Source organism: Papio anubis, chromosome 12 (assembly GCF_008728515.1).
Source record: "Papio anubis isolate 15944 chromosome 12, Panubis1.0, whole genome shotgun sequence".
In the NCBI taxonomy this organism is placed as follows: domain Eukaryota; kingdom Metazoa; phylum Chordata; class Mammalia; order Primates; family Cercopithecidae; genus Papio; species Papio anubis.
The window spans coordinates 48510432-48525703 of record NC_044987.1 but is presented as its reverse complement, the minus strand read 5'-3'; the positions used below and the strand labels follow the sequence as shown (position 1 = coordinate 48525703).

Sequence of the window (15272 nt, the reverse complement as noted above, 5' to 3'; positions counted from 1 at the left end):
CTTTGAATAGGGAAAAAATAAACAGGAGAGTCATAAGGTCCTCTTCCCCAGAGGGGAAAAAAAAAAAAAAAAAAAAAAAAAAACCCAGAAATGACATATTTATGAAGTATACAGCCAACCAAAAGCAAAGAGATCATTAAAGAACTGTGAGTCCAGGAAACAGTAATCTCAGTTTCAAGGGTGCCTATGAGATATATGGCAATATCATGTCTTAAGATTCTAAGGCCAGGCACGGTGGCTCATGCCTGTAATCCTAGCACTTTGGAGGCCGAGGTGGGCGGATAACGAGGTCAGGAGTTCGACCTGGCCAACATGGTGAAACCCCATTTCTACTAAAAATACAAAAATTAGCCAGGTATGGTGGCACATGCCTGTAATCCCAGCTACTCAGCAGGCTGAGTCAGAAGAATTGCTTGAACTCCGGAGGCGGAGGTTCCAGTGAGACAAGATCACACCACTGCACTCCCACCTGGGCAACAGAGCAAGACTCTGTCTCCAAAAAAAAAAAAAAAAAAAAAAAGATTCCAATTACACAACATTCTTCAGCTTCCTTTGAAAGCTATAATGTCAAAACATATACATATAAGAAGATAGGACTTAGCTTACAGTACATGATAAAAAATATGTTTATATATATACTCCATTATATCACTGAGAACCATTGCAAAAAAAAAGAATTCAAAGGAAATAAAGGGTCATATAAATAAATAATATCAGACAAACTTCTCTACCAGTTTAAAGGAAGCTCAGAAGACAATAGGACTTTTTTTTTTTTTTTTTTTTTTGAGACAGAGTCTCGCTCTGTTGCCAGGCTGGAGTACAGTGGCGCAGTCTTGGCTCACTACAACTTCCGCCTTCTGGGTTCAAGCGATTCTTCTGCCTCACCTCCCAAGTAGCTGGGATTACAGGCACACGCCACCATACTGGCTAATTTTTGTATTTTTAGTAGAGATGGGGTTTCACCATGATGGCCAGGCTGGTCTTGAACTCCTGATCTCATGATCTGCCCACCTGGGCCTCCCAAAGTGCTGGGATTACAGGCGTGAGCCACTGCGCCCAGTAACGGGACAAATTTTTAAAACACCTAAATGAAATGAACATGTATCTTAAAGTAATAAAGGCATTGATTTTTTCCACATATTTAATGACAATGAGAACAAAAAGCTATTCAAAAAGGAAGCTGCATTGTACTAGAAAATTCTATTAAAGCACATTTTTATCCTTAAAACAGCAACTTTCTGCTGTAAAACACAAGAAATGACATAACTATCATTAACTTTTATTTCTTACATTAACCCAGTAGGAAATCATATCAGATCAATTCAAGAAGACTTGTTAAAACAGACCCTTATAACACACTATGGTCTTGCATCATATCAGAGAATACTAATACAACTTATCCTGAATTGGTCCTAAATGTTCACAAATTAAAATATGTTCAAGATTGTCCCAAGGGCTCACCTGGGAGCAAATCCAGTTACTACTATAGATAAGAGAATCTTGAATGAAAAGCAACTGTTGAGGAAAAAAAAAATATCCAACAGGGAAACAGAAGAGCCTTCTGTTGATAAAACTGAGATCTGTAAAAATGCGAAGAGACTAGAATGAGAGAAGTAGAAAGTAATGTCATAAAGCAAACGAGCAGTTAACATGGGGTTTGAGGAACAGTAGTTTCAGTTTATCCAAGAGCAGTCCAGAATGGCACCTAGAAATGGGCTTAGTGAGATGTCACGCCCATTCCCAATTCCCACCATGGTTGCATGGTATCAATAAAAGAATCTCCTCTCTCTTTGACAACAATATACTAAATAAATACCAAATGAAAATCCATCTTATGAAAATTTCACACTTTAATGAGAATATGTTCAACAATGAATAAACACTTAGCTCAGTGGGGACAGTTATTGTTTAGAATCACATTAAGTCTAGCTCTTTCATCATGTCTACCACATGAAACAATGAAGAGAGAAAAAGACTCAAGGTGACAGAGGACAGTGATCCCTGCAGAATAAATCTAGGTTAAACTTAAAAATACTGTTCTTATATTAGGTAAACAGTAGAGATAGTAAGCATAGCCAATGAAAAATATAACACACACATTATAACTTGTTTGGCTAGTTGTCTACAATATTCAAGAATATGTATCATAATACTAACAGTTTTAAGAGATTAAAAGCAAGATACATTGTTTCTCTAGATCAGTTTATAAGGAAAACTATATAACATATACTTTGGTATCATAGAAATATACATTTGTTTTTCTAATTAGAACTTGTTGATTCCTTTAAAAATTCAATCCATCAGTCAATTTATCGAAGAAGGAAAGAAGAAAGGGAAGGAGGGAGGCAAAGGAAGAGAGAAAGAAGTAGGCAAAGGAGGAGAGGAATACTTCTAAAGTATTATAATTTCAGCAATGTATCAGCAATTTCTGTAACAGTTAAGGGAAGAACTTTTAAGAAACTCAGTTTATGGGGTTTAGAAACATTAAGTCCTAAACTTTCTAACTAAACCTGCTTAGTTAAGTTATATCTAGAATATCAACTGAGTTTCCTCCTCCTCCTTCCTATATACCGTTTATCTCTCTCTCTCTCTCCTCCTTCCCATTCTGTCTCCCTCTCACTCTTTTCCTCTCTCTCTCTCTCTCTCTCACACACACACACACACACACATATGTGTTTAATTCCATTATTAGTTCAAAATAAGGTAATCCAAAAGAAACTGTCTAGAGAAATGGTAGAAAGAATAAAAACACACATCAACTTAAATATGTCAAAGAGCCATGTCGTTTATTGGCTACACTCCCAAAACCATTCTTGTTCTCGATAAACCAATTGTGTCTGGTCTGGACAGGTGTGGCTCCAAAATCTCATAGAGAGTTTACTTCTGTCAGTGGTATTATTAGAAACAGCAGGGGGAGGAAACAATCTCAATCTTAAATCCCAGTGTGCAGAAATCACAGTTCTAGGTAAATATCAGCTTGGATAAGGCATCTCAGTGATTATAATTTTCCTCAACATCCCTAACAAATCCAGAGGTAGAAGAATTAAACACCATGCAGAAATAAGTTCCACTTTAACCTGCAATTCACCCAGAGCTTTAGTTTCAGACTGTAGCAACTCACGTAACTGGACAACATTTGGATCTACCTTAGTCCAGTATAGCAGAGTTCAAGGATGTCATATAAATTTTGATTCAAAACTCTTGAGAAACTCTTTACAGCTGATCTCACCTGCCATATCATGTCAAAACAAAACAAAAACAATCCCAAACTAAGATCCTTTGGAACAATGTTAACCTGGGCTGCATCTAAGCTAAACTGAATCCCCAAGTTCGGATTATAATCAACTATGCTTTAGTAATTCACTAGATCTTGATCAATTCCAATAATAAAAGTTGTTGAGGAGGGAGAAAAAAACAGGAGTTTGCCCCATATGGGGAACTTGACAATCATGTTATTGGATAATGCATATATCTGGAAAAGCACAATAGTCATGAAAGTTGTGCTTTATCACAAAAATGAAGATTTACACTAGAATAAATCCAAATAAGAAATTATTTTTAACCAAAAGATAAATTATAAAGCTATAATTTTGTTCAGTGCAAATGAAATTACTTTGCTACCTTTCACAACTCTGTAATTAGCTTGATAAATATTAAACCCATGAGGAAGAGCTCCACTGTACAAGTTTTTTTAAAGACCGCTTAAAAGCAACCTTTAACAAGCTAAGAAAACAAGCTAGAGAAGATTCCAAATCTTCGGTACTGAATCTATTCTTATTACCAATGGTGATATAAACAACCTGATGTATGAAATCGTAAATATCTATCAATAAATACTATAGTCTTACTTCCTTTTACTTTAGCAAGATAATATTACTGAATTATGTACCACTGAAACTATATTACAATAAAAATTTCCCCCAAACTGAAGCAAAATTTTACTCTCAAATGGAATATAGTTTAAATTACAAGTACCAGAACCAACAAAAGGCAGAAATATTATATAGCAACCTCATAGCCCACCTTTCTTCTTGACTGGCATTCTTAGGTCTTTCCACTGCCACAGAATTCAAGATCTCTTTTCAGGTCTCAGTTTGATCCAGCTGGATTGAGGCCAAGAGCCAGGTAACTGTTGCAAACCACTTCACTGTTCAGTTTTGAAATCCAGGCTGAGTCTTCTATGTCAGATAAAGAAAGTAATGATGTACTTTTTCCACAACTAAACTTTTTACACCGCCCACAGAGTTTACAGAAACGTAATTTTTTAGTTTTTCAAGTTTTTCAATGTTCAGAAAATATTTAGACTGTTTTTACAAACTGGGAAAATTATTGTAAACATGAAGAACGTTACTGAAATTCCTCTTCAGGCAGCAACATTTTTGGAAGTTCAATGACTAACTCATTTAAGGCACAAACCAAATTTAGACAGCTGTCTCATTACTTTATACATGGTCAAACTGAAACATGATGAAAAAGATCCTCAAATATGTAGAGAAAAATTTAACCCCACCTCCCAAAAAATACTTTTAAAAACCTCTTTGACTCCAGTCTCTAAAAAGATAGGTGAGTGTGAACAGTTTTCTGTGGCAGAACACACACCGAAAGGCCCCCTTCTATTTACTGATCAGAAGTTCCGGATCTCACCCCCTCAGTAACTCAGAATCCAGCTTGCTGTCACTTTCATTTTTTTCTTCTGTGCTCTCCAAGCCCCCAGGCTTGATCCTTAATGCACCTCTGATTCTGATCCTCCCATGTATTAACAGAGAGGATTGAAAAAAAAGGAAAGCAATCCCTTGGCATGGAGACATTAAAGTGACAGTGCTACTCAATGGGCACTTGATGCAGGATGAGTTGGCGAAGCAGATTTCTTCACACTGGAGTCATTCACATCATGCCATCTCTTCGCATCCAAGCAGCCCCCTATCCGGCGAGGAAAAACACTGAGACTTCGAGAGAAGCCAAATCTTCCCCCAAAGGTGTTTTCAGAGACGCCGTAGTAGTATTAGACATGTAAGCATAAGCTATGCAAACGGTCCGCGATTTCCTCAAAATGAAAAAGTGCAGCTGCTTGGCTTTCACATCCACATCCTTTTCTCTCAATCTCTCTTCAAACTACCCACCTTCCTTTTGCAGAAAAGACAAGACATTTCTCTGCCACCGCTGGCCACCCCTGCCCAAGCCCCGTTCTTTTAGGGAAGAGCACTGAAATGTCCTGCACCCTCCACGCGATGAAGTGTTTCTTCAGGCAGGAGCAACAGCAGCACTAGACATTATATAACTCTCGAATTTGGCTTCTCTAAGACATGGAGACTGGAGGGTCGGGGGTTGCCGGTCTGGGAGATACTGCTGGGCATTTAACGTGCACAAAACAGCGCCAGGCCTTGCAGTGCCCCCCACCCTGAGACACGACTGACAAGTGGGTCTTCTCGGGGGGTAGTGGGCAAATTTCTCTCCGGTCTCCTTCCAAGTGGGGCTAAAGGATGGAAATTGAGGGGACTACAGACTGGGGAGACGAGTCAGACGGCTGAGAGGGGAGGCGGCTAGTCGGGGCTGCTCTGACGGCGCTGGGCGGCTGGTTGGGGGTTTGGAGGAGGAGGTGCCCGAGAAACAGAGCTTTAACACCACACGGGCCAGGGCAAAGGGGCGAGTTCCCTCAAGGACTGAAAGGGGCAGGCAGCTAGTTCCCAGCTACCAGAAGTGCCCTGAGGAGAGGCAGGAGCGCAGTAACATTCCAACATTTGGGCCGCCCCATCCTCCCCGCAAGACGCGAGGAAAACAGGGAGCTAAACTGACAAATAGCAAGGGAAGGAAATACTCTGCTGGCGATGGGGGCGGACCCACAGGCACCTGGACCTCCTCTAAGCGAATAAGTGGCCGTAATTTCTAGACACCGCGCCCAATCACAGACAGGATGGAGGGCGCGGCTTTTGACTGAGGGGGGCGGGCCCGGGCTGCAAGCGAGAGCCATGAGCCGTAAACCCGCACCACTTCCCGCCCACCAGCAAATCACGTGAGCCATCAAAATGGCGGTGTTCGGGCATGAGGCTGGGGCCAAGCTGAGGGATTCAGGTGTGGTGCCGGTGGTAACTGAGGAAGCGCCCAAGGTAGGCGGAAATCCGAAGTGGTATGGGGGGTGATTGCTGCAGCTTCAAAGTGTTGGCAGAGTCTTCCAAGATGATACACTTAAAGGAGATTTGAAAAGTTAAAACAGCCCCCAAGTCCATGCAAGGAGTAGTCGATTAAGTCTCCAGCTGTTGTGGAAAGAGGCGGAGAGAACGTAGATTACCTAAGTTCTAGTACTCATTATCTGCGGTTTGTTTTCTCTTGTCTCCAGGCCTTTGCACAGGCTTTTTCTTCAACTTGGAATATTTCCCTGCTTCTATCCGTCCCAACTCCCCTGCCAAATTGTTCTCTTTCGGATATTGGTTTAAATGTCACTTCCTCCGGGAAGCCTTCCCACGCCTCCTCTGGCTAGATTAAGTTTGCCGTTTCTTAGGTTGTTGGGTTTTTCGTTTATGTCACTCTCTCATTCTGTGTTTAAATTGCCAGCTTTTTTGTTCTGAACTCCCACTACATTGTGGATTCCTGAGGATGGGATGACTGTATCTTGATTACTCGGAGGCCTGGCATATACCAGGTGGTCCCTAAATTATGAGAGAATACTGAATAAAATTCTAAAGTTGAAATTTATTATTAGGTGAAAAATGTATTATTAGGTGAAATAATACACATGAAAGCACTACAAAACCGTTAAATGATTTGCAAACTATAAGCCACTCTTACTGGTATAAGCGTGGTGACTAGTTGAGTGGCCTTAAGAGGGGAGGGGTGTAATGAAAGCAGTCGATTCTTTGACAGTGCCTTGCAAAGCTTAAGCACTCAATAATATTTCCTGTGTTCTTTTCAGTATTTCAGTATTTGCTATCCTGTAATCATAATCCTGGGTGTCTGCTTTCCCTATAGAGAGTTTAGGGTGTAGACTAGGTAGGAGATTAGTAGAAGATATTGCCTGGAAGTTTATTTTGTTTTTTGTTTTTGGTGGAAGGTGGAGGACTTCAGTGAATTGGATGAGAGCAAAACAAAAATTTATGTAAGGTTTATGGTTACTCATGTTATTGACATCTGCCATCTTAGTACAATAGATGGGTTAGGTATAGAATCTCCCTTAGATGTTACTATCCCTTATACTTTCCATTTGGGTGTCCAGGAGAGGAAAAAGATGTAAGTCTAGTCACTGAAAAATTGTAATTTGTAAAATATGTAACTTTTTTTTTCCCCCTGCCCTCTCCAGAAATGTTACAGAAAAAGATTGAGTACAATTCTGCGATGATGCAGAGAAAGAAATTGGTCCATTATTACTCATTGTGTAATGCCATAAGAAGGTTCAAAGGAGCTCATAACTTACATATGTTGATGCCAGGAGCCGTGTATAATGAACTGGCCCTTCTGTAGTTAGGATTGGTACATACCGCTCATTCAGCAAATGAGTATTACGGTAATATTCAACATGTGTCCATTGACTACAGCATCAAAAGCACTTGGTGCTATTAAAATGCAGAATCTAGGCCTCATCCTACTCCTGCTGAATCCAGATATCTCAGGAGGGAGTTCATGAGACTGCATTTCAAATAAATACCCCATGTGATTCTTGTGCATGCTGAAGGTTGAGAACCACTGATTTATGAAGTATTTTGTGTGTTCATTATGCTTTATCCCCTCTAATCCTCTTGTCTAGGACTCCTTAACTTTGAGATTTAGTATTTGCCTTCAATATAAACGTTAAAATTGAGATTAGTGTACATTTGTAAAGAGGCTATTTGGCTAATCTGGAGGAAAAAGAGTAAAAAGCAGTGTGAATTTAGTGGCAATAGACTTTCCACTTGGCTGCTGTAGTAGGTAAACATTTGCAACTACATATTTGGATTTAACAAATGTTATTAAGACTTTTCACAGAAACTCTAGAGTCTTGCCCAGAGCAAAACATTCAGAAAGGATCCTGTCTGAGAGTGCAGGGTTTGTTTTCTTGTTGTTGTTGATTTGTTTTGTTTTTTAATCTCTCTAGTTTCTGTTAAGATGCTACTGGCCAAGTCTTCATGGTCCCTTGACATTGGCAGCTGTCTGTTCATCACACTTGGGACACAAGAACCTTCCAACCAAGGAGCCCAGTGCTGTGGGTCTCTGGGGCCCGGCGCAGTGGCTCACGCCTTTAATCCCAGCACTTTGGGAGGCCGAGGCAGGCAGATCACTTGAGGTCAGGAGTTCGAGACCAGCCTGGCTAACATAGTGAAACCCCGTCTCTAGTAAAAATACAAAAATTAGCCAGGTGTGGTGGCAGGTGTGGGTCTCTGCTATACTACATAATCATTTCTAGCAAAGGCTCTGCTTCCACCACAGGTGGTAATAGGGAACTGGCTATGTAATTTATGTACTTCAAAGTAGTAGCCACAATCTACTGCCTGTTCCCTTCCTGGAGCAGTGTCCCTCTTTCTGATTTTTCTCTCTCACTGTTCTCCAAGGCAATCCCTGCTCTCTCCCACCTCTCTAGGAAATGAAACACGATTTCCAAAATGAACTCAGTCTTTCATGAGAAACTGAGGATAGAGATGTCAATAAGCAGCCATTGTTTCCACCTCCCCACCTGAAGAGCTAGGAGGACAACTACAAAGGGCCTGACTGCCTTCTCAGAATGAGGAGAGAGGAAAACAGAAACAGTATCAGTATGTTATCCCTCTAAACTAAATCTTAAGCAAGTCAACCTTTCAGACCCTCAGTTTCTCATCTGTATAGAGATAATCATTATACTACCAATTTCTCAAGTTAGTGTGTGAATCAGAAAGCCAATGTCTGTGTGTTGTAGGATGTTTAGCAAGAAAATAAAAAATAATAACAAAAAGCCAATGTCTAACAGATTAAAAAGAGCTCAGTACATGTTGATTGAATTATTAACAAAATATGTGAAAGCAGACGACACAGTACCTGGCACACTACTAAACTGTAAATGTTTTCAAATCTGAATCTGTAGAATTCTGTAAGGTTTTATGTAATATGAATATCATTAGCTATTATGGCTCTGGAATTTTTTTTTCCAGGATGTCAAGATGACAGCATCTATGCATGGTCAACCCAGTCCTTCTCCAGAAGATGCAAAACTCAGAAGACCAATGATCATAGAAATCATAGAAAAAAAATTTGACTATCTTAGAAAAGAAATGTAAGAGAAATACCCAGGCTGAAAATCATTTTATTTGCAAGTCTTTTGTATTGCCATTGTTTCTGAGATCCTATTCTTTGTTATCCTATTCTTTGTTATCCTATTCTTTCAGTTGGTTATGAAGAACACATCCTTAAAAAAAAGAATGAGGGAAACAAGAACAGATGAAAATAGTGGTTTGTTGGAATATTTGGGATTGTGGATAATTTCTTTTGTTTCTTAAAAAGTATCCGAAAGTATTGCTAAAACATTTGTGCAGTAAATATATTTTAATTAAAAGTAAGAGAAAATCATTGGGGGGGTACTTATATTTAATTGGTGAGTAATTATAATCAGTTAAGGATTGATTATCTCAGCCACAGTACTTAGTACAGCAAAAGGGAATACAGATTTCATAGTATAAATATAGTCTCACATTAACATATTGACTTTTTTTTTTTTAGATAGAGTCTCACTCTGTCACCCAGGCTGGAGTGCAGTGGCACAATCTCGGCTCACTGTAATCTCCATCTCCCAGATTCAAGTGATTCTCCTGCCTCAGCCTCCCAAGTAGCTGAGATTACAGGCGTGTACCACCACACCCAGCTAATTTTTGTATTTTTAGTAGAGATGGTTTCACCATGTTGGCCAGACTGGCCATTTTGACTTTTAAATGAATGGAGTTCAAGAATAAAACCAAAGGACAGTTGATCTTATTTCCTGGATTTAGGTATGGGTCTTAATAAGAAAACTAGATCAGATTTTTTTGGATGAAATTTTCTAAATCTTGGACAAATTATTTTAAATGTATCTGGGACTAATGCAGAAATAGAAGGCCTAACCAAATGTAAATAGCTTTTTTTTAGATGAGCTTAAGCAAAGTAAATCTTTTAGTTGCAGGAAAGGTATTCTTCGATTTGGGTAACTCATAAAATTTGGCTACATTGGAGCATATTTATATTTATTTGTGACCAAAATTATTTAAAAGAGCTCTATTTTAGAACTACTGTAAATATTCTCAGAAAGAGAATCATGTCCTCTCATTGGAAGACAAGTTCTATGAGGGGTGGGAAATTTCTTTCCTTTTCTTTTTTTCTTTTGCCTTGTTTACTGCCCTATCTTAAGCACTTAGAAAATACTTTTCACATAGTAAGTGCTCAAGAAGTATTTCATATTGAGTAAATATGCAATAACAACTTTTTAGGAAAGGCTGTATCCATTAAGTTCAATGTTACAGTGAACTGAATTTTTCTTTTTTTCTATTAGGACACCAAATATATATCAAACGACGTCATTTGGAACAACAGCTGGTTTCTCTGGAATATTCTCAAACTTCCTGTTCAGACGCTGCTTCAAGGTTGAACACGATGCTTTGAAAACATATGCATCATTGGCTACACTTCCATTTTTGTCTACTGTAGTTACTTACAAGCTTCTTGTAATTGATCCTTTGTATTCAGGTGAATTTAAATTCACTAATGTATAATGTAGTTTTGTCTAAGTAAAGTTACTGATTAACATATGCTGTTGCTACTGCTAATAATAATTCTTTACATTTATATAGTGCTATACAGTTTACAAAGTCCCTTCATATACCTTGTCGTATTTAATCCCTGCAACAATCCTCCTAATGAGGTAAATCGTATTTTTTTCTTTTTGTAGATAAGCAAGCAACCCAAACTGAGGCATGTTCAAGTACACTAATAAACAACATACTGGGAAAAGAATTGACTGTGGCATATAACACACATCATTTCAGTATCCTACCTCCTGCCACTTAAGTTTTGTGACATTCAGCAAGTAATTTCATCTCTGAGCCTCCCTTGTCTTATCTATGAATTAGGACTAATAGTACTCACCTCACAGGATTTTATGAGAATTAAAAGATACTGTAGGTTAAATGACTACCACAATATCTGTCATATTATGGGCTTTTAATGTTATTTCCTGCCCTTCACCTTACCTTGAGTTTCACAACTAGTAATTGATAGAGCCTCTATCCATCATTCATTCTTCAGGTCCCTGCTTAAGTATCTTTTCCCCAGGGAGACCTCTGATTCCCTCATTGCACATTAGGTGTTTAGATACATTCTCTATATAGTTTATCTTCAAAGTATTGTGTACACTTATAATTATCTATTTAAATATTTATCTCATGTCTTTCATTCCTGTAAACTGGCCAGAACGTCAGAGATCAGGTGTCTTTTATATACCACTGTATTCCTAGCACCTAGCACATTCCTGATACATAGTAGATAATAAAAATGTATTAACCTAGAATACAGGTCTGGTCTGCTAGTTTAGTATTCTGTCATTATAAAATTGCTTCTGGCTGGGCATGGTGGCTCATGCCTGTAATCCCAACACTTTGGGAGGCCAAGGCGGGCAGATCACTTGAGGTCAGGAATTCGAGACCAGTTTGGCCAACACAGTCTCTACTAAAAATAGAAAACCAGTTGGGCGTGGTGGTGCACGCCTATAATCCCAGCTACTTGGGAGGCTGAGGCATGAGAATTGCTTGAACCCTGGAGGCAGAGGTTGCAGTGAGCCGAGATCGTGCCAGTGTACTCTAGCCTGGGCAACACAGTGAGACTCTGTCTCCAAAAAATAAAATAGCTTCTACAACAACCACATATGTTAGAGGTAATTCTCTATGTGATAAAGTACAATAAAAACTTTTTTAAATGTGCTGCATTTAGCCTGTTATATGCCACAGAGTTTGAATTTCTGATATTCTTTCTAGGGTATAGTTGTGGTTGAGGATAGTGCAGATAACTACTCTGAGGTACAACACGGTCTTAATAGCTCTTGAGTTTTAAAGGAAAACCAAATTTACTTTTGTTTTCCAGAAAATATAAGCAAGGAAAACTGTGTTTTCAGAAGTTCACTGATCGGCATAGTTTGTGGTGTTTTCTATCCCAGTTCTTTGGCTTTTACTAAAAATGGACGTCTGGCAACTAAGTAAGTTGTTCCTTTTCCTTCTTTTTTACTTTTTTTTTTTTTAGGTTAATAAACTCTCTTTTTTCTTTAGCTGTCTATGATATATTTGAATCAAAATGTGGTCATTTGGTATTTCAGATAGCTAACTTTTAACTTTTTTGCTCTCTACATTATAGACCTAGAAAGGCAGTTACCAGTTTAGGAGAAGTCAACAAACTTCTAATAGCATTCATATCCAGAAGAAGTGATTAACTCTTTTTTCTTTTTAGGTATCATACCGTTCCACTGCCACCAAAAGGAAGGGTTTTACTCCATTGGATGAGGCTTTGTCACACACAAATGAAATTAATGGTGATTCCTCTAGTCTTTCAGACTATGTTTGGAATATTAAATGGTCTATACCATTATGCAATATTTGAAGGGACACTTGAGAAAACTATACATGAAGAGTAACCAAAAAAAATGAATGGTTGCTAACTTAGCAGAATGAAGTTTTTATAAAGAGGACTCAAGCATTGCTGAAAGAGCTAAAAGTAACTGAACAGATAATTTGTTTCTGTGCCTTTTGCCTGGTATAGCAAATACTCAAAAAATATTCAATAATTCAATCAATAAATATAAGTTTCATCTTACATGTAAGATACAAGTTTTATCTCCTGATGGTGTGTCCATTTTGCCTGGTATGTAACAGATAATAAATATTCAGTATCAATAAATATAATAATAGAAGTTTCATCTTTCCTTTTTGTATGCGGAAATGGGTTTGGGCGTCAAGGTCTCATCTGTGCAGCTATATATTCATTCATTCATCAAACATTTATTGAGCTATTTCTCAGGCATTGTGTTAAATATAATAAACATTCTGACTGGGCATGGTGACTCTCACCTGTAATTCCAGCACTTTGGGAGACCAGGGCGGACGGATCACCTGAGGTCAGGAGTTTGAGACCAGCTGGCCAACATGGCAAAACCTCATCTCTACTAAAAGTACAAAAAAATTAGCTGGGCATGATGGTGTATGCCTGTAATCCCAGTTACTTGGGAGGCTGAGGCAGGAGAATCGCTTGAACCCATGAGGCAGAGGCTGCAGTAAGCTGAGATCGCGCCACTACACTCCAGCCTGGGCGACAGAGCAGAACTCCATATGAACAAAAAAAAGAAAATGAACATTCCTTACCTGGAAGGAACTCAATTGAGGAGGATAAGAAGTGTGAACATATACTATGAGAGGATTTGAGAGGTATACACATAATTCTGTAAGGGCACTGAGGGTATGCTTGTTAACTAGGCAGAAGGGGAAGCTGTGGTGGAAAAAAGTAACAATTGAGCCAAATTTTGAAGGAGGAATTGGAAGTTCTTAAGGAAGGTATGGGAATAACATAGCCCATTTCTCTGCATTGATACTATCTTCTCATTTACAAATTGTCTTCACTATATAGTTCAAAGAAATTGTTTTTAACCTTCAGTTCTTGTTTCCAAGAAAGAATATTTATTGAGTGCCTATCTGCCATGCATTGAGATAGGCACCAAGGGTACAAAGATTCAGTGCTTGTCGCTAAAGAAGCTTAAAATCTAAAGAGTTTACAGCATGTTTCTTTAGAGTCTGCTAAGGCATCCCTGAGCTACGCATTTATCTTAGTTCAGAAAATGAACATGGATGAGAAGAATTACAGAATGGAACTGTACATCTCATTCTCCATATCCTAACCATATTCATTTTGAGATTTAAAATGTGGTAATCCTGGAAATATAACAAGGTTGACTTAAGTTCACCTCTCCTACCACCAGAAAGCTAAATAGATTTGTACCTTACTCCATGACTTCAGATTGTCTTTGTAATAAAAAAAAGCTGGCAAGGCAATCAATATTTCCTTTAGCTTAGGAAAGCACTACTTGTCAAAGTGACTATAAGAGGCTGAAAAGAGAAATTAGGGAAACCTTGACCATCTGGGCCTGAACCCAAAGGTGAAGCCAGGTGAGCCAGTGAAGAAAAGCAACATGTGCAGAAGGTGTGAAGTACAGCTTGGAGCTCCATTCAAGGTTCAAATCCTGGCCTCATTACTTACTAACAGGATAATCTTGAATAAACTACTTCATCTCTCTGCACTTAAGTCTCCTTATCTATAGAATGAGGAATAAAAACTGTACTCAGTCTCAAAGTATTGTATTAAATGAGTTAATATATGTAAATCAAAACAGTACCCAACTCATAGGAAGTCTATATGTATTAGCTGCTATCTTAATCCACTTGGGCTACTGTAACAAAGTAGCATTGACTGGGTGACTTATAAACAACAGAAATTTATTTCTCATACTTCTGGAAGCTACGATTTGGTGTCCGATGAGGGCCTGCTTTCTGATTCATAGGTAATGCCTTCTTGTGTCCTCAGATGATGGAAGGGGCAAAAGAGCTCTCTGGAGCCTCTTTTATAAGGGTAATAACCTCATTCATGGGGCTCTGTCCTCATGACCTAATCACTTCCCAAAGGCCTTACCACCTAAGACCATCACCTTGGGGTTAGTATTTCAAAATATGAATTCAGGGGCACAAACATTTAGACCATAGCAGCAGCAATTATTGTTGCTATTGCTGCATGTCAAGTATTATGGTCCTCTTCCTAGTCTGTAGTTATCAGTCTAGCACTTCTGTAGAGAAGATTAGAAAAGTCCACCAAAGATAATCCACAACATATCTTTCATTTGAATAAACATGTATTCACTTATTCAGCTAATGTTGATTCAACACTCAATACTACAGGTTGAGCAAGTTGTGTAAACTTTCTGTGTTTTAAAACATATTAATAACTGCTTTATACTGTGGTTCTAAAGAGTAAAGTACATAAAACCATACCATACCACACCTGGCATGTAGAAGTTGCTCAATAAATGTGTTTACATTGTCTGTTTTTCCTGATAGGCGTACAGTAATAACTAAGATATGGTCCCTCTTATGAGAACTTACCTTCACTCTTACCTCTTCATTTCCCCTGACTCCCTTCACCATGTGATTTTCCCCACTTTTGTGTTGTTATTGCATTGCACTGCATTGCTTGGGTTGTATTGTGTACTGATTTTCTCTCTGCTTTTGTACAATTGTTTTATCTTGCATTAACTATTCAGTTTTTGAATTTTCAAGTTTAAA

At 38.6% G+C, this 15272-nt stretch overlaps 2 protein-coding genes across 11 annotated transcripts in view; one reads left to right on the top strand and one right to left on the bottom strand.

The window, feature by feature from the left end:
- The window catches only part of DLG2 (discs large MAGUK scaffold protein 2), a 2166350-nt gene that overhangs the window by 2141216 nt on the left and 9862 nt on the right, over positions 1-15272 (bottom strand). For 4 of the 7 annotated variants that reach the window (XM_017949244.3, XM_017949248.3, XM_017949249.3 and 1 more), the window contains exon 1: positions 4024-5973. The exons of 1 other annotated variant lie outside the window; for it this stretch is intronic. In XM_017949244.3, coding sequence (XP_017804733.1) covers positions 4024-4042 — 19 coding nt within the window. In that variant the 5' untranslated portion in view covers positions 4043-5973. Of the gene's footprint in view, positions 1-4023; positions 5974-15272 lie in introns of those variants that run through there. 2 more of the 7 variants (XM_017949241.3, XM_017949242.3) reach the window with 2 other exon arrangements.
- On the top strand, positions 5976-12859 carry TMEM126B (transmembrane protein 126B). Of its 4 annotated transcripts, none has more exons than XM_003910498.4 (5): positions 5976-6104; positions 9090-9211; positions 10457-10650; positions 12040-12151; positions 12400-12859. In XM_003910498.4, the coding sequence occupies exons 1-5, from the start codon at positions 6024-6026 to the stop codon at positions 12581-12583; spliced, it is 693 nt and encodes a 230-aa protein (XP_003910547.1). In that variant the 5' UTR covers positions 5976-6023; the 3' UTR covers positions 12584-12859. The 4 variants fall into 4 exon arrangements, with proteins under 4 accessions (XP_003910547.1, XP_021782591.1, XP_031509759.1 ...); XM_031653899.1 differs by lacking the exon at positions 5976-6104 and adding an exon at positions 8279-8717; XM_021926899.2 differs by lacking the exon at positions 9090-9211 and having other exon boundaries at positions 6009-6104; positions 10457-10547.